This window comes from Vombatus ursinus, unplaced genomic scaffold, assembly GCF_900497805.2.
Source record: "Vombatus ursinus unplaced genomic scaffold, bare-nosed wombat genome assembly UNPS02014803.1, whole genome shotgun sequence".
Lineage (NCBI taxonomy): Eukaryota > Metazoa > Chordata > Mammalia > Diprotodontia > Vombatidae > Vombatus > Vombatus ursinus.
Genome location: NW_020954581.1, coordinates 114,981 through 139,802, shown reverse-complemented (window position 1 = coordinate 139,802; position 24,822 = coordinate 114,981). Strand labels below are relative to the sequence as shown.

The following is a 24,822-nucleotide window of genomic DNA, read 5'->3' as shown; positions in this document are numbered from 1 at the left end:
GTATGAGATTTGTATGGCCTAAGGAAAGGAATATGAAACAGGCGGTAGTAGCAGGCTCCCCTAAGATACAGGCTCCCCTCCCAGGCTTTTTTGGTTTTGTTTCACAGCTGCTCACTTATATGTGCCAGGGATGCTACAAAAGAAGGTGTATTGCAGGGCATGTGGAGGGACTTACTCCTTATTCTCCTCCTCCTCCCCTTGTCCTATTCCAGCTGGGTGCTTGCTGCTGAGCTCATGAATTTACTCTGTTATATTTTTTTACTGACCAAGTTTTACTTGTCAACTTCTTTGATCAACCTAGACATATGCACTTCTTTGTGTCCCTGTGTTCCCGATTTGAGTATGTCAGAACAGCCTTGGTAATCTCAGCCACTTGGGAGGACGTTAACAGGGAGTTTTGCCCCCTGGTACTTGGATGGGAATCCCAATCTCCGGTCCATTACTAAAGGATCTCTCTATCTAGCAGCATATATGTCATTTCCATTTAGCTTATTATAAGTATACATTTAAAATAAAGTTCTGGACCTGTCATTCCCTCCAACTAACAAACTTAACTTCCATTGTGTACCAATTGGTGGGTCCTGGAGTAGGGTTTCAGAAGGACAGAGTAAGAAGAATTGTTCTAATTTCAATTTCCCTTCCACCTTGATCTACTAAACTTTACTGTATAGAGTTTGCTAGTGTTATAAATTACAACATAAAAGCATAAGCATAAAAGAACTACAAACTTGCAGGCACATAAGATAAAATATAAATGATATTGGACTGGAGCAGAAAAAACGTGGTCTGGTCAGGGAGCAAAAGCTACTATAGGATAACCAATGTTATCATGGGCCTCAATATTTTGGGTCCACCTCCCCTAGATTTATGGGAAAGTATAGGTGAGTCACATAGAATGAGAAGACAAGGGTGGTAATCAGCACCATTACAGAGAAATTACACGAATGAGATCACAGAGGCATTGAAGCATTTGGAGTAAATGATTACAGCTAACTTGACACATTCTTATTTTGAAGGCTTTAAGAATCCATCAGTGTGGATATTTCACACAGCAACACAGATTGCCATGCCTTTGTATCTTTTTGAGTTTACTTTTAATACATGTTTTCTTTTCCTTTTGTCTTAGTGTCTAGGGAGCAGGAGACCGTCACTGTCCTTCAAATTATAATTTATAAAGGATCATACTCTGATGAAGTTAGAAAATTCCATTAAAAAAAAAGTAAAGAAAATTTGTGCGTTTTAAGATTTCAATGCTCACAAAATCAAAGAACTAAAAAATTACTTTCAGAGTTCTTAGGAACCTTAGAGGCCATGAATGAATTAAAAAACAAAAACAAAAACAAACAAACAAAAAAAAAACAACCACTGGTTAAGTGTTTACTATGTGCTAAGTGCTGTGGATATTGAAAAGTCAGTCAAGTGTCTAGCCCTCAAGTGTACATTCTAATTAGGAAAAACAACACATATAAAAGAGAGAGAGCCAGGGAGGGGTAGTTGTAGTCTAGGAAGTCAGAGAGACAACAGTGGAAGCATAGGACAATTGAAACTTTCTTAAGAATGACAGTGTTGATTTGACTATTGCCCACAGAATTTCATACCCCCTGGTATAAAAAGTGTGTGGGTAGGGGTGGGGATGGGAGAGAAAAAGGCAGGAGGGAAAGGCTTGCAGATGGCAAGAGAGCAGCAGACGGTACCAGTGAGGAGCCCAAGGCCCCAGAGCGGGAGCTGGAGCGTCAGGTCCAAGATGGAGGTGGGAGCCAGGAGACATGTCATGAAGAGGGTTGCAGAACACCAGGCGGAAGTGTGGGTCATGCTAGATATGGAGAGTTGTCACCAATCAGGAGACCCAGGGCAGAAACAAGTTCAACTTGCACCAGAACAACAGTGTCCACTATAACACACCTGACAAATGCTCATCCAGCTGTTGCTTGGAAAACTCTAAAAGAAGATTGCCAAAGCATCCCATCCTATTTTTCAAAAGCTATATGCTGATGACAGGCACATACAAATAACTTAGAAGAATTGTCTTTTACAGTTTACAAGGAACTTTCTTTATAAGATCCCTATAAGGTAAGTAATACAATTATCTTTGTCATAGATGGGGAAACAAACTTAAAAGTGTAATGACTTGCCCAAGGTTACACAGCTGGTAAATGCCAGAGCCAAGATACAAACCCATATGTCTTTGGAGTCCAAACCCACAGCTTACTCCACCTTGTTGACATTGGCATGGATTTGGACAAAACTCAAAAGTAATAACAAACTTGTTTTCAAATGTTACAAATAAGATCTCTGTTGAAATCTTAAGGAAAAAAATATGCAAAGCTTTTAATAACTTACTTTTTTTCTTTCTGGCACTGTCATTTGAAATCATCACAGCTGATCTGGATAATGAACTAGAAATATTGTTACATTTTGGATAGAAATCTCTATTTTCTCAGCAAGAGCAGCCTAAAAGAAGAATATGTCTTATTCCAAATAGACACATGGACTTTTCGTTAATTTTTTTCTTTTAAGAAATGATTTTCATTAAGGTCTGGTTTGGGTTTTTTTTTTTGGATAACCTAAAACAAGCAGATGTATGGAATTACCTTTTTTTTTAAACCTATGTATAAAAGTTTTTGAGCTTGCTGTTTACCCAGTGAAGTGGTACTAAGATTAGGACTGAAAATGTCTTCTTCACTTTTGCAAAGATGCTCTATAGCAAATTTGCTTCAGGCAACATGTCTTTAGATATTTCAGGAGTTTATGGTCTGTAAGAGAAAATTAAGGCAAACATCTTATAAAAATATAAGGGAGGTCACCTAGAGAAAGAAGTGTGTAGTCATGTCTCACAGTCATTAATAATGACAGATTTAGGAGCAGCTCCATAATTCTGTGGTGAACCATGAACCTGCTTTGGCCAAGTGAAGAAATAGGTCAGAACCCACTGTCCCTATTAGGTCTAAATCATCCCAGTTCCCCCTTGCATACTCAAGCATTCAGGGTTTTTTGGTAACCTGCAGGATAAAATGACTGCTATGGGCTTAATTCTCCAAATGAATAAGTGAACTGTCTGCACTGTACCAAACAGCATCACTGGTCTCAAAAAGCCAGATTTCAAGAGTATAAAATTATTCACAGGGTGAAAGGCATCAAGCAAATTATGGAAAAAATGAGTCAAGTGTATAAACTTACAGAATAAAAGAAACTTGCTCAGTGGAAGACAGCATCTTAGAAATGATTCCATAAAACAGGTGGGACAACAGCACAACAGGGCTGAAAGAACACTGGGTTTTCAAGCTAAAAGACTTGGGTTCAAGTTCTGCTTTAGCCACATACCAGCAAGTCCCTTTTACCTGTCTCTGGGGGACGTTTTCTTCACCTAAGAAACAAAGATGATAATGCCTACACTAATACCTAATCCACGGGTGGGGAACCTGTGGCCTCGAGGCCACATGTGGTCTACTAGGTCCTCAGGTACAGCCTTTTGACTGAGTCCAAGTTTTACAGAACAAATCCTTTTATTAAGGGGATTTGGTCTATGAAGTTTGGATTCAGTAAAGGGCTGCACTTGAGGACCCAGAGGGCCACATGTGGACTCCAGGCCATACGTTCCCCACCCCTGGACTCTAATCTCCATGAAGAAAGAATGGATTCCAATAAATTATGTGATTTGTTATCACTGGTTGCTCTTTAATGACAATTCAAAGTTTTTATATAAAATAGAGATTATAATGATATTTTAAGCATATGTACAAAACAAAGTATTAAACTGAACTAGTTCAGGAATTTTCAATTATCTGTAAATTACACTATACTACAATCGTGAAAAACTAAAATCCAGACAAATATGTTTCCCTTTCTGTTATCAATATATTCAGCATTATAATTTATAGCACTGATGTATTTTCAACGTGTCTGGAGCACACTGGGCCTAGAATCATTACACCTTAAAAAATAGCCTAAAAATGAACTGGGTTATGTACGCCTGAAATAATATAATTCAGGTTTCTTTTTTACTATAACCAAAACATTTGAAGCCAAAAGCACTTCATCAGGTATTCTCCAATCATGAAAAATAGTAACAGCAATCTTATTGTATCCAGTGTTACCTGAATCATCAATTACCCTCCAATACTATGTGCATGGTCTCACCACAAACTCATAACACACTGATGTTATTGGTGCATAATGATAGTTTTTTAACCTAATCACTTTTGGGATCCATAGTAAAAATCAAAAGACATACTGGCATAGAATAAAATAGAAATTATTTCATCCAAACATGGTTACATAAGAGTTTTTAACAAACTGTACATAATTCAGTATATTCTCATTCTGATTCTCTGTCTTTTCAAGGCTATGTTGTATTTCTTTCAAACATATTTCCTGGTGCTGTTCCTTCTAAATAAAAAAGTGAAAGATGCATTAGTGATATAATTTATACTAAAAAAATACAAGGTAAGAAGGTTTACATCAGCAAAATATAACTTTTTTGGCAGGGAGAGGGTGGCAGGGAGAGAACAGACCTTCAAATCTGCCATGTTTACTTCCTATTATTTCCTATTAAACCCATTATGGTTTGTATTTATATATAGTAGAAGCCCACTGTAATAGGATTCATTAAAACAAAGACTCAGTCACACCTGGGTTCTAGTTACATTCCCAAAATGAAATTAGACAGGTTGGCTATCACCTGGATATTCAAGAATAGAGGTTTAATTTCTGTTCTCTGACATGGCATTATAAATAAACAGGATCCACTGCATATTTGACATTGCATTACCAACATTTAACATAAGGTATACATTGTCAAAACTAGTCTATTCACTTTTCTTCAAAGTCTGTATTTTCTTTCTACCACAAGAGCAAATGAGTGTATAATAAAACTACAAATCACCTCCAGTTATCTGTTCTTAACACTAAGACTATTTTCTTATTTAGTATCTTCACTTCATAAAGAGAAATTTCAAAATGAAAGTTGCCCTTCATTCTTGAGCAGGTCAAAGAACTATTTTTTGTACTATTTACTACAGATTTACCATGTGTGATTACTGAATGTACTTCAGAGCCAAGAACGAGTTGCAGGACAGTTAGATGTTAAGTTTCTATGTTCAAATCCTGCCTTCACACTTAATAGCTCACTAGCTGTGTGACCCTGGGCAAGTCACTTTACTCCCAGACTAAGCTTCCTCATCTGTAAAACGAGGGTGATAGGGGCATTTACCAAGTCTTAAAGTACTATATGAATGCTCGCTGTAACAATGGGGATATAAAGCCCACAGCTTCTAGAACATATCAAGCGATCAATTGATGTTTATGGCATCGAGCACCATTTACTTGTGTTTTGTAAAGTGGCTTCTCCACAACCTGAGTAGATTCCATTGTAAGTCACAGAAAGGTTAAAGAATGGTAATAATTCTCATAGTTTCATGAGGTAATCTCACATTCATTAAAAGAACTCCTCATGGGTAAAATACTTCATCTACAAACCCCTCAGTCCCATGAAGGTGAATGTCAGGGTCCAGCCACCTCCGACAACACCACAGGCAGGGCTCAGGTCAGATCATCAGACAAGAGTTGTCACTGCTTCCATCTTTTTGTGGGCTCCTTACCTATATCCTTAGTGCAACTAAGGACACAACAGCATCTAAGTAACAGAGACCAAAAAGCAGGGCATCCACATAACTAGACCCTTGGAGTGACGTTGCTCTGCACAAAAAAAAAAAAACCTCACTTGGTTCCTGGGCTTTCTTCTGTGAAGACAGTTCTGTGGTAACAGCACATAAGGGCCTGTTTAGGAAAATCACGCCAAGACATCCTAGATTACTCTACTTTAATCTACTGACTACAAGAAGGCTCAAAGCAGATTCACAATTATTCATGTCCTTGTTAGTGCTACTGGAAGAAACCACCTTTGTTTTCTTTTTTTGGTTTGTTTGGTTTTTTTTTTTTGGCTAGGCAATGGGGTTAAGTGACTTGCCCAGGGTCACACAGCTAGTAAGTGTCAAGTGTCAAGTGTCTGAGGCCAGATTTGAAGTCAGGTCCTCCTGACTCCAGGGCTGGTGCTCTATCCACTGCACCACCAAGCTGCCCCAGAAACCACCATCTTCTAATTCTCACAGCTCAGCTGTCCTGTGTCCATGATTGGAATAAGCAGTGAGGACACCTGAACATTACTTTAATGCAGTCAGCACTACTGAATGATCAAATCATTAATAAATACATAATGACCTACTACGTGTAAGGCTCTGGGTACAGGTGATCCCTACACGAATAAGTCCAAGAACAAGTCTCTGCCTTCAAGGAGTTTAGAAGTGAGAAATACATATAAAAATGCCAAGTAAGCAATTATCGTTAGTCTGCCATGTGCCCACCAGAGTGAGGAATAAGAGATGTGGATAATCTTTTTAACAATTTTTAAACATATCTAGAAATTTAATTCGTAGCAAATGATGAAATAAATATGTTTTAGCCTCATAAAATGTTTAACTAGAGCCTAGAAAAAATAGAAAATACCATTTCATCCATCTCAGTATATTTTCTACTTTATTTAGTAGCTCCATTTACACACAACTAATCATTATTTTATATAGTAACTAGGAAATCAAATGAGTAGCAATTAAAAAAAGTTTAAAATTCAGGAGAGCTATGTTAAAATAGTAAAAATGATATAACCCTGATCATGATAAAAATATTATTAACATTTTTATTGATGATTCAGTTAATGGAAAATTCTGAAAATCATTTCACTTTTGAACTTTTCAGTTTTTCATCTTCTTATTCTAGAAGGAAAGAGGAAGCGAAGGAGCAATATTATTTTTCCAGTACTGGGTACGATTCAGAATAAAAAAGAGCTAAGGAAAAAGGCAATGACAAAAAGGCCTTGAAGGGACAATTAAGGAAAGGATCAGATTGTCACTTGATGTTAGATAGGAAGAAGGAGCAGCCCAATTGTTATTTGGTGCTTGATGGGCCTAGGGGAATAAATGACCAAACAAAAGTGGAAAACAAAGAGTAGATATTTAAGATAAGCCAAGTGAAGATGGCCCAGATCGACCACATCCTCAGTTGTGACTGTGAAGAAGGCACTGCCAATGATATCTGAACACCACAGGACTGGAGAAGGGCAAATGTCCCAATTTTCAAAAAAAGGTAAGACACTAGAGTCTGCAAACTGGAAGCCAATGAGCTTTGACTTTATTCCTAGCAAAGTTTGAGAACAGATCATTAAATAAATGTTTAGTAGATATCTAGAAAAGGAAATGGTTATTACAAAAACCAGTATGTCTTCATCAAGAACAGGTCATAACAGACTATTATTTCTTTTCTCACAGGGTTGCAAAACAGAAGATCATGGAAATCAATCAATGAACATTTATTAAGTGTCTACTACGTACTGTAGATATTATTTCCCTAGATCTTAGCAAAGATCTTGTCAGTAAGACTGAATGTAGTAGGCAACATGATGACAAAATTAGATGGATTCAGAGCTGGCTGAATGGCCAGACCCCCAAAATATTCCTTCATGATTCCATGTCAACTTAGAAGGAGGTCTCTCTAATTGCAGGGTTCTGTGTCTGACTCTAAGCTATGTAACACTTTCATTTTATCAATGACTTGGACAAAGACATAAAAGACATGCTAACCAAATCTGCAGATAATGTAGACTTAGGAAAGATTCCTAACACATTGGATGACAGAATCAAGATCTTTGGAGTCTACAAAATTGACATGAAGTGAATAAGATGCAATTAAATCTTACACTTGCGTTCAAAAAAAATCAATTAAATAAGTATTCAAAATGAGAAGGAATGGTTTTAGAGAATAGTTTGTCTGAAAAAGATCTGGTAGTTAAAGAGGACTACAAACTCCACATGAGTTAGCAGTATGATTTGACAGCCAATGGAGATAATACAATCTTGGATTGCTTTAAGAGGCATACTCTCTAGAAATGATGAAGTGGATGGTCCTTTTGTACTCTGGTCAGACTATATCTGGAGTACTGCATTCCATCATAGGCATCATGGTGTAGCAAGGACAATAAGAAGTTGGAGAGTGCCTCGGAGAGAGCAACCATGATAGTGAAGGGCCTGGAATCCAAGCCCCACAAGGATCTGTTGAAGGAAATGGGATGTTTAGCCTGGAGAAGTCACAGGAGAAATATGACAGATGTATTCAAGTGTTTGAAGGATTACTATAAATAGACTTATTTTTGTTAGCTCCAGAGGGCAGAACCAATGGGAAGGAGTTGCAAAGAGGTAAATTTTGATTTGATGTCAGAAAAGACTAGCTAACAATTTGAGCCATTCAAAAGAGGCTGGGGCTGCCATTAGAGGCAGTAGGATTCCCCTATTTGAAGTCTTCAAGCAGAGGCTGGATAACCACTTGTCAGGCACGTTGTGTTGAAGATTCCTTTCTGGGTATTGGTTGGACTAGACAGCCATTGGGGTACTTTCCACCTCTAAAATTCTGTCATGGATTTCATGGATTCTCTGGTTCCTAGAAGAAAATGATGCGATAGCATTCTCTACGTCATCTCTAAATCACGTGCTTTTAATTAAATTTATAAAGGACAATGCTAAGTATAACAGGGTCTCATATGAACTGTTTCAATATTATTTCAAAGAAAAAAAGGATTGACTGGACAAAGTTACTGTGATATTGTTATTTCGTGGCAAAGCAAAGGTAACCTATGTGTTATATAATCCAAATATCTGTTTGAAACAAAAACAAGTTAAAATATCCAAAATTCAACATGTATACTAGAGGTATATTAGGCTATTTTGCTCATGTAATAATTAAATAACTTCAACTTAGCATAACTTTAAAAAACTAACAATAAGGAATTAATCATATTAAGTATATAAATACCATAAAACGGTTACCATTAAAAAAGGCAATATCCAGGGGAAAGTCCAGAACAGACACGTGAAAAGTATAATGAGTATTACTGAGAAAGTAGAACAGCACAAAGTGCAGCACAGTCATTTAAGCAAGACTTTGACATTGCATGCTACTTTATTACAGGAGTCAATGTATTGTTTTAAATTATCATATTGTTAGCCCATACTGTATTCATTACTTAGAAATACATCATTCTACTAAATGTTTAAGTAAACTCTGCAAAGGTAATTGAAAAGGTTGTTAATTTTCTACAATAAGAAATTAAAACATGTTACACTCACAGTATTCAATATGCACACAAGCTGGTTTTGCTCTTCATTTTTTTTCCTAAGCTCACTTTCGAGGTCTAATATTTTTGTTTGTAAAGCCTGCTCTCTGGATGTCATTTTCTCTATTTCTTCTGAAACCTGAAATTTTGATAATAAAAGAAAATAACTATAGTTACATACTTACGTTTACTTACTAACAATTTAAAAGCCTTGTTGTTTGAATTGCTATTCATTATATTTCAACATTACATTGAAGTTAAATAATTTAACTTGATGGGGAAAAGTATAAATCAAGATAGCTAACCAGTCAGATAAATGTTTGTTTTCTTTTGAGTTATGACGACCCACGATTTCATGGATTCTCTGGTTCCTAGAAGAAAATAATGCAATAGCATTCTCTACATCATCTCTAAATCACTTGTTTTTAATTAAATTAATCAAGTACAATGCTAGGTATAAAAGGGTCTCATATGAACTGTTTCAATATTATTTCAAAGAAAAAAAGGATTGACTGGACAAAGTTAGTGTGATATTGTTATTTCGTGGCAAAGCAAAGGTAACCTATGTGTTATATAATCCAAATATCTGTTTGAAACAAAAACAAGTTAAAATATCCAAAATTCAACATGTATAACTAGAGGTATATTAGGCTATTTTGCTCATGTAATAATTAAATAACTTCAACTTATCTTAATTTTTAAAAACTAATAATAAGGAATGTATTGCTGTAATAATGATATTTTAAACTACCTGTGGCCTGGGACCATGTCATATTACTTTTGTACCTCAAAATGTTTAACAAAAAACTAGATACATAATAAACATTAAACACTTCATTTTCCTTTAATAAGCATTTATTTTTAAACATTTTAAACATATTTTAATCTCCATTTATGCAAGGAAACTTGTCTAATTACACAATTTGACAAAACTGAACTCGTGGGGAATAGATGAACTTTTATAATCAACTAAGTTAATTAGACCTATGATATGACTTTCTACTAATTATTTTCTGAATATCCTGAACTATATGTTCAAATTTTAATTTTCTGACATTTTATAATTTCTGATTAGTGCAAATAATGAATTCCATGAAGTATTTGCATTATTCAAATTCACACTATTCAAAGTTATAATATATCTGAAATACAGTGATTAGATTCCAACCTATTGGAAGTATTCAGGGTAAATCTGAATGTGACAACTTCAAGGGATTTATTATTTACACTAACTGGGATCTCTCATCTAGGAACTAAATGACAGGATGAAAAAGTGGACTGATCAAATAGCACTGGTACCCTCCTAATGTCAAGAAAAGGCAAGGGGGTCCTCTGGTTCACTATAGGAACAAACTGTGCAGAACTTTTGAGAGAATATGGACAAAAGCACCAGAGAATAGGCAGGCCTCATCCAGGCCATAATCAGCATAACTAGAAGAAATTCCTGAATCAATGAGATCAGAGAGTCACTGGAGGCTAATATGGAAATATGTTTTGCATGATTTCACATGTATAATTGATATCACATTGCCTGCCTTCTCAATGGGTGGGCGAGGGGCAGGAGGGAGGAGAAGCTGGAACTCAAAATTTTTTTTAAAATTAATATTAAAAATAAATAATAAATCTGAAATAAACAGCTCTACCACTAGCAAGCTCATCTCTGATCTGACACTGGTAGTTGCTTTATAGCACATGACAGTATCTGTGACATTTGTTCATGCAGAATCAGAGGTAGTGAGGTAGCATAGGGGATGGAGCATTGGACCTGGAGTCAGGAAGACCTGAGTTCAAATGCTGCTTTAGATACTTCTTAAGTGTTTTACCTTAACTTCTTACACTTAACTTCTGCCTCAATATGTAAAATGGGAATAATAGTAGCATCTACCTTCCAGAATCATTTTGAGGATACAATGAAATAACATTTGTAAAGCACTATGCAAATCTTAAAGCATTCTATAAGTGCTGTTTATTATTATTATCATTAAATTAACTAACCACAGTGTCCCATAGGAGAGTGATATCGGAGGCCTATGAGTGCAATTATAGAAATTGCCACTAGATGGCAATGTTGGCATATTAGGTATCTGCAAATTCTTTTCAGATGACAGTTTCTTTACTATATAACTAAATTACTACATAACTAAAAAAATAAATAAGATCACTATATAACTTCATAATCTTTAATCAGTTATTTACAAAGCTTTCTAAAGAAACAATTTGAATCTGTACATAATTTTCCAAGTTCCTCTGTCACTAAGTTAGCTCAATAACGAGTTGGCTGTGTGACATGGCCACCAGAAGAGCTAACACAATCGGGCTGCACCGACAGGCACAGCTTCCGCAGGGAGAGCTGATGATCATGGTCCTCTTCGAGAGCGAAGGCCAAACAACAACAACCACCACCGGGATGATCCCACCACATGTTTCCCTCCTGAGCTCACATTTGGAGTATTGTGTCCAGTTCTAGGCACCACAGTTAAGAAGCTGGAGAGGGTTCCTCTAGAGAAGGGCAACCAGGAAAGTGAAAGAGCTTGCAGCAAGTTATATGAAGCCCAGCTGAAGGAACTGGAGACGTTTAATGGGAAGAAGAGAAGATACTAGACGGGCTGTCAGTGTGGGTTCCTTTCGGGTTTCTGTTGTACTAGATGGCCACTGAGGTCCCTTGCAACTCCCAGATTCTACCAGTTGTCATACAACATAGCCTACATCACGCAGAAAACTTCCCGGATGGGTACAGAGGGTTCGTAAGTATAGATCCAGTTACAGCCAACTGTAATTCTGGCATAGTGACCAATCAGAGAGCGCAGTGAAAATGCTTCCAGATTCTGCTATTTTTCTCTTTACCTTCTCCTGCTCCCGGCCACTGCAGTACTTTGCTAACTACAACCCTGGCCCAAATGCACTCCCAAAGTAATGTGGTGTGTAGGAGGTGAAACACAGAAATGGGACTGTGTCCATCACCTCGTCATCAGCGTAAGACCAATACAGAATATACAGAAAGAGGAAGAAATTCCATCTGTACCTTTTGTTTTCCTTCTTCTAAGGCAACTTCCAGCTGCCGGGCCAAGGCATTGTACTCTGCAGATTTCTCTTTAAGTTTAAATTTGTTCTTCTTCAGGTACTCTTCTTGGCTCGCCACCTTCCTTTCAAGCTTCTCATTTTCTGCATCCATCTGTTCTAATTTGCTTTTTTTCAGAAAACATGCATTTGTGAAATTATAGTACAAATAAAATTGATTAAAAATTAAAACTGATTACAAATCAATTTCATACTTACTGTTTAAGGTTTTTACATTTCAATTTGGGACTATTTTCCTCCTCCAAAGAGAATGTTTTCAAAAGGTTCTGATTGTCCTCAATCTACAAAAAGGGGAGAAACCCATCGTTTACCCTTGTGTGCTTTTCTCATCAACTTCTTCTAAGTTCAACCTATTTCACAAAAAAGTTTCAATGTGTTTATAAGAAATAATTTAGTCATATCCCAACTTCACAGACATAAAACTAACGCTTCTGAGAAAGAGTCTGCAATTAGTGAAATTGCTCCTCTCCAATTCAGGTCTTCTGTCACTCAGCTCTCTGAGACTACTGGTGGCACAGTGGGGAGAGTGCTGGGTCTAGAGGCAGGAAGACCTGAGTTCAAATCCAGTGTGCAAGTGGCTTCAATTTAGCCACATGATGTAGCCACCAAAAAAGCTAATGCAATTGGGCTGTGCTAACAGGTACAACTTCCACAAAGAGAAAAGTGATGATCCCTCCTCTATTTTATCCTCATTAGACCACATCTGGAGTCATGTGTTCAGTTATAATGATAATTCTAGTCTCCCAGCCAGTTTCTTCAGTCACAAAATGGGGATAATAACAGCACCTACCTTCCAAGGTTATTATGAGGATCAAATGTAAGAATATTTGTAAAGCGTCTAGTGAAGTGCCTCATACACAGTAAGTGCTATCTAAATGCATATTCCCTTTCCCTCACTCCTTTCCCACTATTATGTCTCACAGTGCATGTTAATGATAACTCATATTACAGTGCCTTAAGGCCCATGCGACAGTTTCCTCATAACCTCTAATTGGGTAGGTAGTGGAAATGTAAATACCCCCATATGACAGAGGAATGAGGAAGCTTAGTCTCACAAAGGATACATGATTTGCCCAGTGTCACAAATTTTTGTGTTGACAATCCTTTCCTAACTCCTAGCCCAGTATTCTGTCTCCTACATCACACTGCCTTTCAGGTGCTTCACAAGAACATGAAACTAAAAACATTTCACTGTTTGAAATTTCTATTTCTTACTAATCAGATTTTTTTTTCTTATGGCTAAAAAGATAACTCCCAAACAATTTAATTATCAGTCAGATGCTGCCCGTCCCCTTGTCCTACCATCTGGAAAACATTTACAACAACATTGTATACTCCTCCAGTTATTTATCAGGACAAATTTAAATAGTTTGGGTTGTGCTTACAGTTACTCAGCAGATATAGTCCTACCATCAGTTCAAGATAACTTATTTTTAAGAAAAGTTATTTTTGAAATTTTAATTCAAATAAGCAAACAATTTTTGTGTTTTTTTCAAGAGGTAGTACAGAATTTTAAATCATATTTGGGAAAGTCAATATGACCTTCAAATAAGGTCATTAAAATTTAATAAAGACAGGTTGTTAATACAGCAGCCCTTTGAGAAATATATAATTGCTAACGGATGAAACAAAATTTGTAATTTGATTTACGTACGACCTATTTATTTGTTGAAAACATTTAAGTTTAATTATTTGCTGAAGCAATTTAGACTAATAAAGAGTTAGAATAAAAGTTTAGACCAGGATCAAAGTTCTACTCCTACACCACCATGACCTCCCCAAACCCGTCAATTTATAAGTTAAAACATCTTAACAGCTATAATTACTAAATAATACCAATCTATTGTTTCCTTATTCAAAAGAGAATTCTAAATAGTCTACAGAGAATGTAATATCTACATGACAAGTAGATTCTTTACAGGGGTAAGCTTCAAAGTCCAGACATGAGTACCCTTAACTGATGAACTCACTCCCAAACCTTCTTTCCACATGCTCCTAGAGACATCCCACCAACTTCCCTAAGCACCTGACTGCGGAGCTCATGGATGGTTTGGGACTGGTCTGTGCATTTCCCTTTGCAGTAGAGGAGTCTCTCCTGACAGTCCAGCAGCTTCAGCTCAGCCCCCTCCAGTAAACCATGAACATGTTCTAACTCCTTCGAATGCGACTCCATCTGGCCCCTCACCTGAGCAGCACCATTGAGAAAAGTAAGTGCAAGAACATACACTGAGCATTAATACTTTTACTGACTTCCTCAAAATACAGATAATAAACACTTATAATGTACAGCTTTTGTTATAGCATTTCATTTTAAAAGAAACAACCATATAAATACAAATGTAATAAAATGTATTAATTTGAATTCTATTAAATAAGAATTGGTATAATGCTTTACAGGTTTTCAATATACTTTCAAATATTATCTCATTTGACCCCAACATCATCATTTTAAGGACATCTTATTCCCATTTATTCATATGTTAATATATGGCCTTCAGGTTCACAAAGTGCTTTTCTCACAACAATAACGATAACTGACATTTATATCAGTTTTAAAGCTTATGAAGCTTTCTATACACAACCATGCAAGGGTGATATTACTACTCATATTTTATAAATCTCAAGACTGAGATACAGAGAGGTTAAGTGGCATTCTCACATAGCCAGTACCTGTCGGAACTATCAAGGATTTAAGAAATGTCTTCTGTTTTACATTTAGGGGTAAAAATGATAATTACAAAATATCATTATTCATTACATCAATAGCCTGGTATGTCTGTTTGCTATTAAGAGTGATAAAATTGCATTTCTTAAAAATATTCTATCATTAAAACTTTATTAGATTCAACCAGCATTAGCTCAGCTGGGTTATTGAGGTTTCACTAGATTTGCTGCAAGGTGATTAACAGTAACCTTTACCAGGGCCTATTTTCACCACTGTGGTTACCCCAAACCACCTGCTGCCATCTGTTGTAAATGCTGTTGTGGTTCCTGGTTTCAGCACCTACATGGGCAGCAAGGACAGAGTTTTATGGAGAACTCATAAAAGGCAAGAGCTCACATGGAGCTCAGAAGTGATACAAGGACACCCTCAAGGTCTCGCTGAAGAACTTTGGAATTGATTATGAGACATGGAAGACACTGACAGAGGACCCCTGAGCATGGCGTGCCCACATCATAGAAGGTGCTGTGCTCTAGGAGCAAAGCAGAATTGCAATAGCTCCAAAGAAACACAAGATGTGCAAATTTAGAGGCATCTCCACTTCAAATGTTCATATGGACAATTTGTGCCTGACCTGTGGTAGAGCATTCCGAGCTCATACTGGCCTGATGAGCCACAGCCGGACATACTACACCTTGACTCCAACATAGTGATGTCATTTTGGTCCTCTTCAAGCATGAAGAACGCCAACCAACCAACATGGACAATGGGATTTTCCATGAGAGAGAAAACACTTAGCAGAGTACTCTCTCATCCTTTCATTCCCTCTCCTGTCCTCAAGCCACCTCTCCAATCCCTTCATTCCTCCTCATCAGAAAAGGACCTTCTCCTGGCATAACTTCCTAAACAAAGTGAGGCCGTCAATCAACAGTATGGACGAGCTGATGTGTGCCAAGCACTGGGCTGGGTACCAGGAAAAGAGCTTACCTCTGACCGAGTGGGATACAGGTTCTCAGTTAAGCCAATGCAGGATCCAAAAGAAATACTAAGTCATAGGTGGGAGACTGATAGGGCAATCTGGAAAGCTCTCTTAGCAGGGACAGCACCAAAGTGGAGGACAGAATGAAGAGGGTGGCCACTCTCCATCAATTATAACTCTTTTTAGCTTTGTAGGTAGTCATCATGATTTCCTTTAGGAAAAGGGATCAACCTGTGGCTAATCTGGAGATAAGCCACTCCAAAAGTAGCTAGGCCAGTCATCAAATGACAGATACATTCACGATTCAATATGCCGCTGGGAAGGTTAACACCAAAGAAAAAAAATAATCATTGATGGAATATATAATTTAGGCCTACATAGGATAACATTCATTTGGGGAAAAAGTCTCTTCCTACAAATTTTAGTAACAGACCACTTCTAGATATAGGTTGAAGAAAAGGCTAATCATCAAAAATATGATTTTTATATGCCACACTATTGCACATGCCGCCCACAAATGAAGTATTACTTTTATATTTAAGAGGGGTAAGCTTACCTCCTCCAATGTTGACTTTTTGGATTGCGTTATTAGCTTTTTTTCATAAACTAGTTTTTCATATCTGCTTTTCACATCTTCGATTGCCTTTTGTAACTTTTGTACCTAAAGACACACTATATTAGTTATACCACCAGCATCGTCCCTTCTTTTCTGAATTATCGTTATTCTGATAATTATATGATAATCAGAATCATCATCATAATGAGTCCTAATTTTAGTCAAATGATAAATCATCTTTCAATCACAGTCTTCCTTTGAGCTCTCTAAATGAATCCCATCTCCTATGCTAACTCCAATTAGCATACTCCTCTAACGTGTGGTTCTTCATCCACTACAATTTCCTTCAAGAAAGCCCACCCGTTCACGTTTTCAACTCTTTTGTTTCTGTGCTGATGACTCCTAAATCGATACTTTCACCATCTGCTGCTTACTTGAGCTGTGAGTCATAGTTAGACTAATGTAGATGAGAATCCTAGGTATTAGGAAATAGGAAAATAAACATTCAGATAAAATAATGGGTAATAACACAAGTATTCTCAACCTTTTTTTTTTCATTTCTTAATAATAGACCTAGCTATTTAGTGTGTATACAACATATAAGACAGACAAACTTCCACAAATATTAAAATATATGCAATAATCACCTGAGATTTATATAGTTCAACAAGGGCTTTCTGCTTTTTCTCCACTTCTTGTAATTCCAAGCGTTCATTTTCAATTGAAATAACTTTTTCCTCCAAATTGGCAAGTGTGATCTACCAAGGAATAAATACATATGTGTGTATGTGTATATGTATATACATATATGTATATATATATATATATATATTTCATAAATGACTAAGAAGACTTATACCTGTATAATGTGGGATAATATAAAATAAAAGGATAACTCATTAATGAAGTTTTTTTTTAATGAATCTGGTATTTCCCTGGTCATGGGAACTGCTTCTTCACTTGCTAGGCAGGGGTGTTTGAAATAAAAAGCAAAAGTAGAAGTTGTTAATGTAATAGAAAAATAGAAGTGAAAGGGAGTAGTATATTTTCTGATTGTCTTTGATAGCAGACATGACTATAAAAATGCCCGTCATTGTCTATCCCTGATCAACAAATATAGTAACACATTAATATATGATATAAAATTCTAATGGCCAATTAATTGTAAGTAGTGAATAGTGACTCATCAAGGAGAAATTTTTGGGAAAATGAATGTGAACCATAAAAAATTAAAATGTGGGGGCAGCTAGGTGGCACAGTGGATAGAGCACTGGCCGTGAAGTCAGGAGGACCTGAGTTCAAATCCAGCCTCAGACCAAACACTTGACACTTACTAGCTGTGTGACCCTGGGCAAGTCACTTAACCCCAATTGCCTAAAACTAAAAAAAAAAAATAAAATTAAAATGTGTGAACAGTAATACTAGCTGATATTAATACAGTACTTTAACATATCTTGTTTGAGCCTCATAACAAAGTCAGGTGTTACTATTTTCTCTAAGAACAAAAAAAAAAAAGATTTCCTCAGTCAAAAGAAACCTACTCTAAAAATAAAAAGTTACCTTCAAAACAGATTTAAATATGGGAGGAGGGGATTTTTCTAGCATTTTTTCCAGCATTAAGGAAGATTTCTTTTTTCTCAATGATATTTTGTTATTATAAATCATGGAACAGGCTCTTAGAAGGCTCTAAGAAGGAATCTCAAGTTGCCCAGAGGGCAATGGAAAAACATGTAGATGTAAGCAGGCTGTGGGATGTGACCAGTGACAAACTGATATTGAGGAGTATTTATCTTGGAGGATAAAATGCTCCAAGAGCTAACTTTATATTATGCTTTATGGTTAGCAAAGAACTTTGAATGCATTATTTTATCTGACTGTTAGATACTATAAATCTTATTATCCCCATTTTGCAAATGAGGATATAGGGGTGCCGGCAGGCTGACCTACTCAAGGTCACAGAACCAATGACAGAACCAGCACTCAAATTCGTTCTCTTCTGACTACATACTAGTGTGTGTCTTTCCACTACACCACAACTTTCTTTGTTTTCACACATGTGTATAAAACTACATCCATGTTTCTTGATCAATAAAAAGGTACTTTATCAGCTCTTTTGTTGATATGCACTCATGAAGGAAAAATGGGATGAGGGTATTTATCTATATGGAATCTAACTTTAGTTGTGTTACTGTACCTTTAATTTTTCATTCTCAAGAAGAATGCTTTCATTTTCTGAATCACTAGAGTGAAGTTTTCTAAGAAAATCTTTACTGGAGTTTCTTCCAGGATCTTCATTCTTGTGCTGTTCTTCCAAAAGATTTATGATTTTCCTTTATAAAATGATCAATTTTATATAAATTATTAGAGGTATGTAGATTATAGGGGTATGTAAATTATAATAATAGTTCAAATTAGCTAATTAAAATCAATCAAACTGTGTCATTTTAAAAAATGAAAATATAAAAAGATAACAAAGTTGTAGCAATCTTGAACACAGAATTATTATTTTTTTAATCAGACCTGTACTTTTATTGTTGCAGGGAACTCAGTATGGAAACTCTACAAAAACAGGCTGGCACCAGCCCTGAGGCTTATATAGCCTTAGCAAGTGGGCTGGGGCCACCGAAAAATTAAGTGATCTGCACAACTGAAAGGCAGGGCTTGAAGATCTTCCTGACACTGAGACCAGTTCTCCATCCACCACCCCACTGCCTGTCTCACTGTGTGGGTCTCCATCCCCTATGCCAAGCCAGCGACAGCCAGATAAGAAAAGACTAAACAGGAGACACAGGAAATGACAACAACAGGGGTCAAGGAGAGACATCTAAAAGAAATTCTGACAATATGTGACTATATTCAACCACGTGTACCTCAAACTTAAATTCTATTTTTCCTCCTTTTTCTTATCTTTTTCCAACTTCCTTTCTTTTTCCTTTCCCTATTTTCCTTCTCTCCTGCCTATGCCATAAACCTGTCAAAAATACTGAACCTAACCAATATCACTCAGAGACTAGAAAATACTACCATATGATTTCAAAATGAATAGATGCAATACTTCCTTTTCTCTTTAATAAAAAGTATCTAAATGGCTTCCATATCTTTATGTACTAATCCCTATGCATAAAATAAAGTTTTGGAGTTTCTTTCCCAAACACTATCTGATAAATTTAATTATGTAAAATGATGATATAACAACTGATCACTACAGTCTATAAAAGCAACATAGTCTTAATTTCAGTGATATGACAAAATAAGAACATAGAGGAAAAAATTTTAAACGAAAAAGCTATGTTTAATTTTAAATTCTATTAGTTTATTAATTTCAATTATGCTCCAAAATTATAAAAATATCCATTGTGTATTTTTCTTTTAGAGTTTTATTCAACTGTATAAAGTATTTTGGATGTTATTTGTTTTTATGTGGAGAGAATTCACTGTATTAATTATAAATTATGATATGCTGATATTGTTATATAAAGGGGAAAAGATTATTCCAGCTCTATAGGATAAAGTATTAACACAATTTATTTTCCAATTATAATATTCAAATGTAAATATTGTTTGAAGTGAAAGTATGAAAACAAATGCAATTGTTAACTCACTATTAATCACTTGGTGAATTTTCTCAGGTGGATACATTATATAGGGCAAGGATAAAAAGAAAAACCACCTCTATCCCATGCAATCCCACAAAATCAGTTACAAATCCTTTAAAATGGACAAGAACTGAAAATGTCTTATTAAATAGTACATTTTTCTTACTTTTTCAGAGTCTCAACCTGGACCTCTAAATCTGTCTTTTCTTCTACAGCTTTCTCATAATGACTTTTCCAGGCAAGGGAAGCTGAAAGTGCTTCAGACAATTTGGCTTCCTAAAAAATGCACAAAGTACTCATTATATAACTTAAGAACTATGTATTTTGTTCAGGTCCCTAAACACAAATGAAATATAATTTAAGGAAATAAATTCATTCTATGAAATATCAAATTTTAGAATATAAAAATATCCATTTCAGTATACATCATCTTTGGAAACAAGATTTAAAATCAACCTTAATAGAAAGACCATACAATACAATTATTTACCTTGGGATTTTCCTCTGAGTGTAGACCTATCATTTAAAAAGTCACAATGTTTATTTATATTAACACAGATAGTAAGTCACAGTTTTAAAAAGTGTTAGAATCCTGCCTCAGACATTTAACAGCCAAGTGACCCTGGGCCTCTCCCAGCTTCAGGCTCCTCATCTGTAAAATACGGATAATAACAGAACTTACTTCATCGGGCTGTTGTGAGGATGAACTGAGATAATATATGTAAAGTGCTTTGCAAACCTATATATAAATGTTATCTTTTATAATAAATCACAGATAATTGCCTGAGTTTCTTTTTTTTAATTAGTAGGAACTCCCTACAACACAGGGGAAGATGAGACAGAGCTCCCATCTCTCGATTTTCAGTTTCACTCTGTCCTAGAGTCACCTTGGGTCCCCTTACCCGATAGTTTAAAACTACCAATACTGCCACCACAGGAAGAAAGGTGGTGAGAGGGGTAAATGGGCTCATCTCTGATCTACGTGCCATTGCACCAATGCAGTCCTATGGCTGCACTTCTCAGAGGCCCAGGAGCGACCCAGACCACTGGATTTCCCTTCTGCTCTGTTGTGGCAATAACAGGAAGTATCAACAATAAAAGGCAACCAGTGCTGAACACAGCCAGGGATCTTTTTGTCCACCTCAGGGGATGTGGTTTATCCCTTGGTTTAATCAAAGTCAAAATATAATATAAAGAAAGATGCTAATCAGGATTACTATGCATTATCGCACTATCCTTATATCCTTACCAGAAACAGAGGTACACATAAGACTTTAGAGATCACATACTCAAATCGCTTTATTTTATAGATGAGGAAACTGAGACACAAAAAGGTAAAAGGACTTCCCCAAGACCACACAGTTGGCAAATAACAGAATCAAATTCTAATCTAGGTCTGCTGGCTTTTCCCACTACATCAAATTTTCATGAAATGTGATTATAATGCTAATCACCGGAAACAGGGGTTGAGCATATCATGAAACAATTACAAATATTAAATAACAAATGCTTAAACAAACATGATAACAAATAAAAAACTGCCCAGCCCCAAGTCCATTTTTTTTTTTTTACAGAAACCTTTCCTATTGTGGTGTATTTGATGTCTGCATAATATTATGTTGAGCCAGAGACTAACTAAACTACTTGTGTGTGAATATAGTCTAAAAAGCTTAGTCAATAATTAGCTTGGATTTTTAGGCAAGTTTTAAAAGAAAAAAGACCAAGAGAGAAAATTTGAAAGAAAATACTTAAGTACTGTGGTTTTTCATATTGTTAAGAAATGACAAAATAAAAGATGGTTTGTGTTTCCATAAATGTAAACTGTTTCAGGCTTGAAGACGGCCAAATCCAACCAGCTCATCAAAAATGAAGGGTCATCACCATGAAGCAATTTCAACAGTCTTCAAGAAGCAAAATGAAGTTTTTATAAATCACTGTCACTCACCCGATCTCTAATCTGAGAAGTCAGATCTTCAATATTTGCTGTAAAAGAGTCAGCTCTTTCTTTGCAAACTTTAGATGCTTTTTTCAGGGCTTTTTTCTTTTGCTCATTTGTTTGCTTCAGGGTAACAATTTGTTGCTCATATGTTTTCAATTGTAGTTTCCACTCAGCTATCTTAGCTTTTAAGCTCTGCAAAAAGGTTGATCAGTAACTGATACACAAAATATCAATATTTAACAAATGAGTAATCAAAGTATGGGGGGGTAAGTCTTCATATTTTAATTTAAAAGTTTCACTACAGCAACTTTAGAGAAATATGATTTCACTAATATTTATAAACTGGTTACAGAATATAAGAAACATAAATATATAGTTAATAACTGTCAATTACTTTAAAATGCAATTATTGCTAATTATCAAAGTAACAATAAATTGCAAATTCCTTAGGGAAAAATATTAATACTAGTGCTTAAAATGCAGAACGAGACACACATTTTAGTAAATGGGCAATATGAGAATCTGTTTTGCCGAACTGTGAATATTTATTATTAGGGTTTTGTTTTTAATTTTATTTTTATTGCTCAATTGGGAAGTGGGGGATGGAGGCCAGATAATCAATGCATCTACAATAAATTTTAAAATGCAAAAAATAAACACTAGCAACAGAGGAAATTTTATGAAGCCACAGAGAACCAGCTAAATCATATCATCCTGAGAACTGTTGGTTAAACCTGAAGGGGAAGAACAATGAAACATCACTGATGACAAATCTGCTAGCATTTCTTTAACAATCTATTACCAGAAATAAAGGTGGAATCACTGATTTTAGATTCTATCACTTCTGTCCCTGGTATGTGAAAGGAGATAATGGCAACGGTGCCTATGTTTTCACTGCATACTGCTACTCTTCCCACAAGCCTTCTACTGCCTTACCCCCATAACCCATATTTTTCATTCCTGTGTGCATCTAACACTAACCCACAAAGAGCCTCTTTACTAACAACACTATTCATTCTTGCCACCTCAGACCAAGAATCTCACATGAGAAGGATTTGTTCCCCACCTTGGTTTTTCAGAATCATGGCTTCCCCTTTCCTTCAGGGCACTTCACAAGGGGCTCTTATAACTACTACTGTGAACCTGGGGCAGACCTTGAGATGTAGCAAGAACTGTCAGCTGTGAATCTGCAACAGTAGGAGGAGGCAGAAAACAGAGGGTGTGAACATTCCTCCTCTGACAAGGCTGCCTTTAAAATGCACCAAGTGGTCAAGAACTGGAAATTGAGGGAATGCCCATCAGCTGGGGAACGGCTGAACAAGCTGAGATATAGGAATGTAATGGAATACTATTGTTCTATAAGAAATTATGAGCAAGCAGTCTTCTGAAAAACCTGGAAAGACTTAAATGAACAGATACTGAGTAAAGTGAGCAGAACCAGGAGAACACTGCACACAGTAACAGCCATGTTGTGCAATGACCGACTTTGATAGACTTAGCTCTTCTCAGCAATGCAAGGATCCAAGACAACTCCAAAGGACTCATGATGGAAAATGCTGTCCACATCCAGAAAAAGAACTATGGAGTCTGAATGCAGATTGAAGCACATTACTTGATCTCTCTTTTTTGTGTGTTTGTTTCTTCTTTCTCGTTGTTTCTCCCACTGGTTCTAATTCTTTACAACATGACCAGTGTGAAAATACTTTCAATATGAAAGTATATGTAGAGCCTGTATCAGACTGCATGCAGTCATGGGGTGGGGGGAGGGGAGAGATGGGGAGAAAATTTGGAACTCAAAATCTTATGGAAGTGAATGTTGAAAACTAAAAATAAATGAATTAATTTAATATTTTTTTTAAAAAAATCTAAAAAGAGGATGATATCTGATGATTTAAATCTTGAAGTAAGCTAAGGATTCTGAGGCGGGGGCAGGGGGTGGGGGAGAGCATTCTAGAGTCATTGTCTCGATTTTCTGTTTCACTTGGAATACACAGACAATACACAAAGTTTTTTTTTTTTATTCAAACAAAAAAATAAAATGCACCAAGGCTGAGAAGAGCCACACCACAGTCCCAACTACAACAGTCACCATTTCTAGGTCTTGGATTTACATTGGAGACAATGTTTAATGGTGCTCAGTGTAGCCTTCTCAGCTGAGAAAGGACTGACTCCCAAGGCTGGGAAACTTAATGTTGCTGAGCCTTATTACTTCATCTGCAAAATGAGGCGGGGCAGACTAAGATGACCTCTAAGTTCCTTTCCTATTTTAAATCCTACGATCCTATGAAGATTAAGTGGAAAATACCAGGAACATAGGGTTGGTTATATACTATGTTAGTATCAAAACCAATAAAAATCACATGATATGGGGCAGCTAGGTGGCACTGTAGCTAGAGCACTGGCCCTGGAGTCAGGAGGACCTGAGTTCAAATCTGCCCTCAGACACTTGACACTTACTAGCTGTGTGACCCTGGGCAAGTCACTTAACCCCATTGCCTAGGCCCTTCCCTCCTCCCCCCAAAAAATCACATGATAATATCAATAGATGCAGAAAAGGCTTTTCTCCAAGGCTTTTGTGATATCAAAGCTAAAAAGCACACAGAAAAACTGAACTTTCCTGAACATGATAAATAGTAACTATTTAAAACTAAGAACCAATGTTATATGTAACAAATTAGAGGCACTTCTAAAAATTTAAGGTGAAAAGCAAGGACGTCCATTACCACCACTATCATTTAACATAGTGCTAGAAAAGCTAGCTAAGTAATAAAAACAAGAAAAAGATACCAAGAGATTAAGCAGAGGAAAAGTGGAAACGAAATTAACTCTTTTTGCAGGTGAAACATAGAAAACCC

The 24,822-nt window shown here is 36.3% G+C and overlaps 1 protein-coding gene across 5 annotated transcripts in view; it reads right to left on the bottom strand.

Moving 5' to 3' along the window:
• Positions 1–3,822: 3,822 nt before the first annotated feature.
• ODF2L (outer dense fiber of sperm tails 2 like) overlaps positions 3,823–24,822 on the bottom strand; it is a 35,594-nt gene continuing 14,594 nt past the window's right edge. For 3 of the 5 annotated variants that reach the window (XM_027873962.1, XM_027873963.1, XM_027873965.1), the window contains 10 exons: positions 21,974–22,159; positions 20,195–20,304; positions 18,627–18,762; positions 17,080–17,190; positions 16,433–16,537; positions 14,262–14,420; positions 12,434–12,516; positions 12,180–12,342; positions 9,171–9,296; positions 6,671–8,484 (listed from right to left, as the gene is read on the bottom strand). In XM_027873962.1, the coding sequence (XP_027729763.1) occupies positions 8,467–8,484; positions 9,171–9,296; positions 12,180–12,342; positions 12,434–12,516; positions 14,262–14,420; positions 16,433–16,537; positions 17,080–17,190; positions 18,627–18,762; positions 20,195–20,304; positions 21,974–22,159 (1,197 nt within the window). In that variant the 3' untranslated portion in view covers positions 6,671–8,466. Of the gene's footprint in view, positions 4,387–6,668; positions 8,485–9,170; positions 9,297–12,179; positions 12,343–12,433; positions 12,517–14,261; positions 14,421–16,432; positions 16,538–17,079; positions 17,191–18,626; positions 18,763–20,194; positions 20,305–21,973; positions 22,160–24,822 lie in introns of those variants that run through there. The other 2 variants (XM_027873966.1, XM_027873961.1) reach the window with 2 other exon arrangements.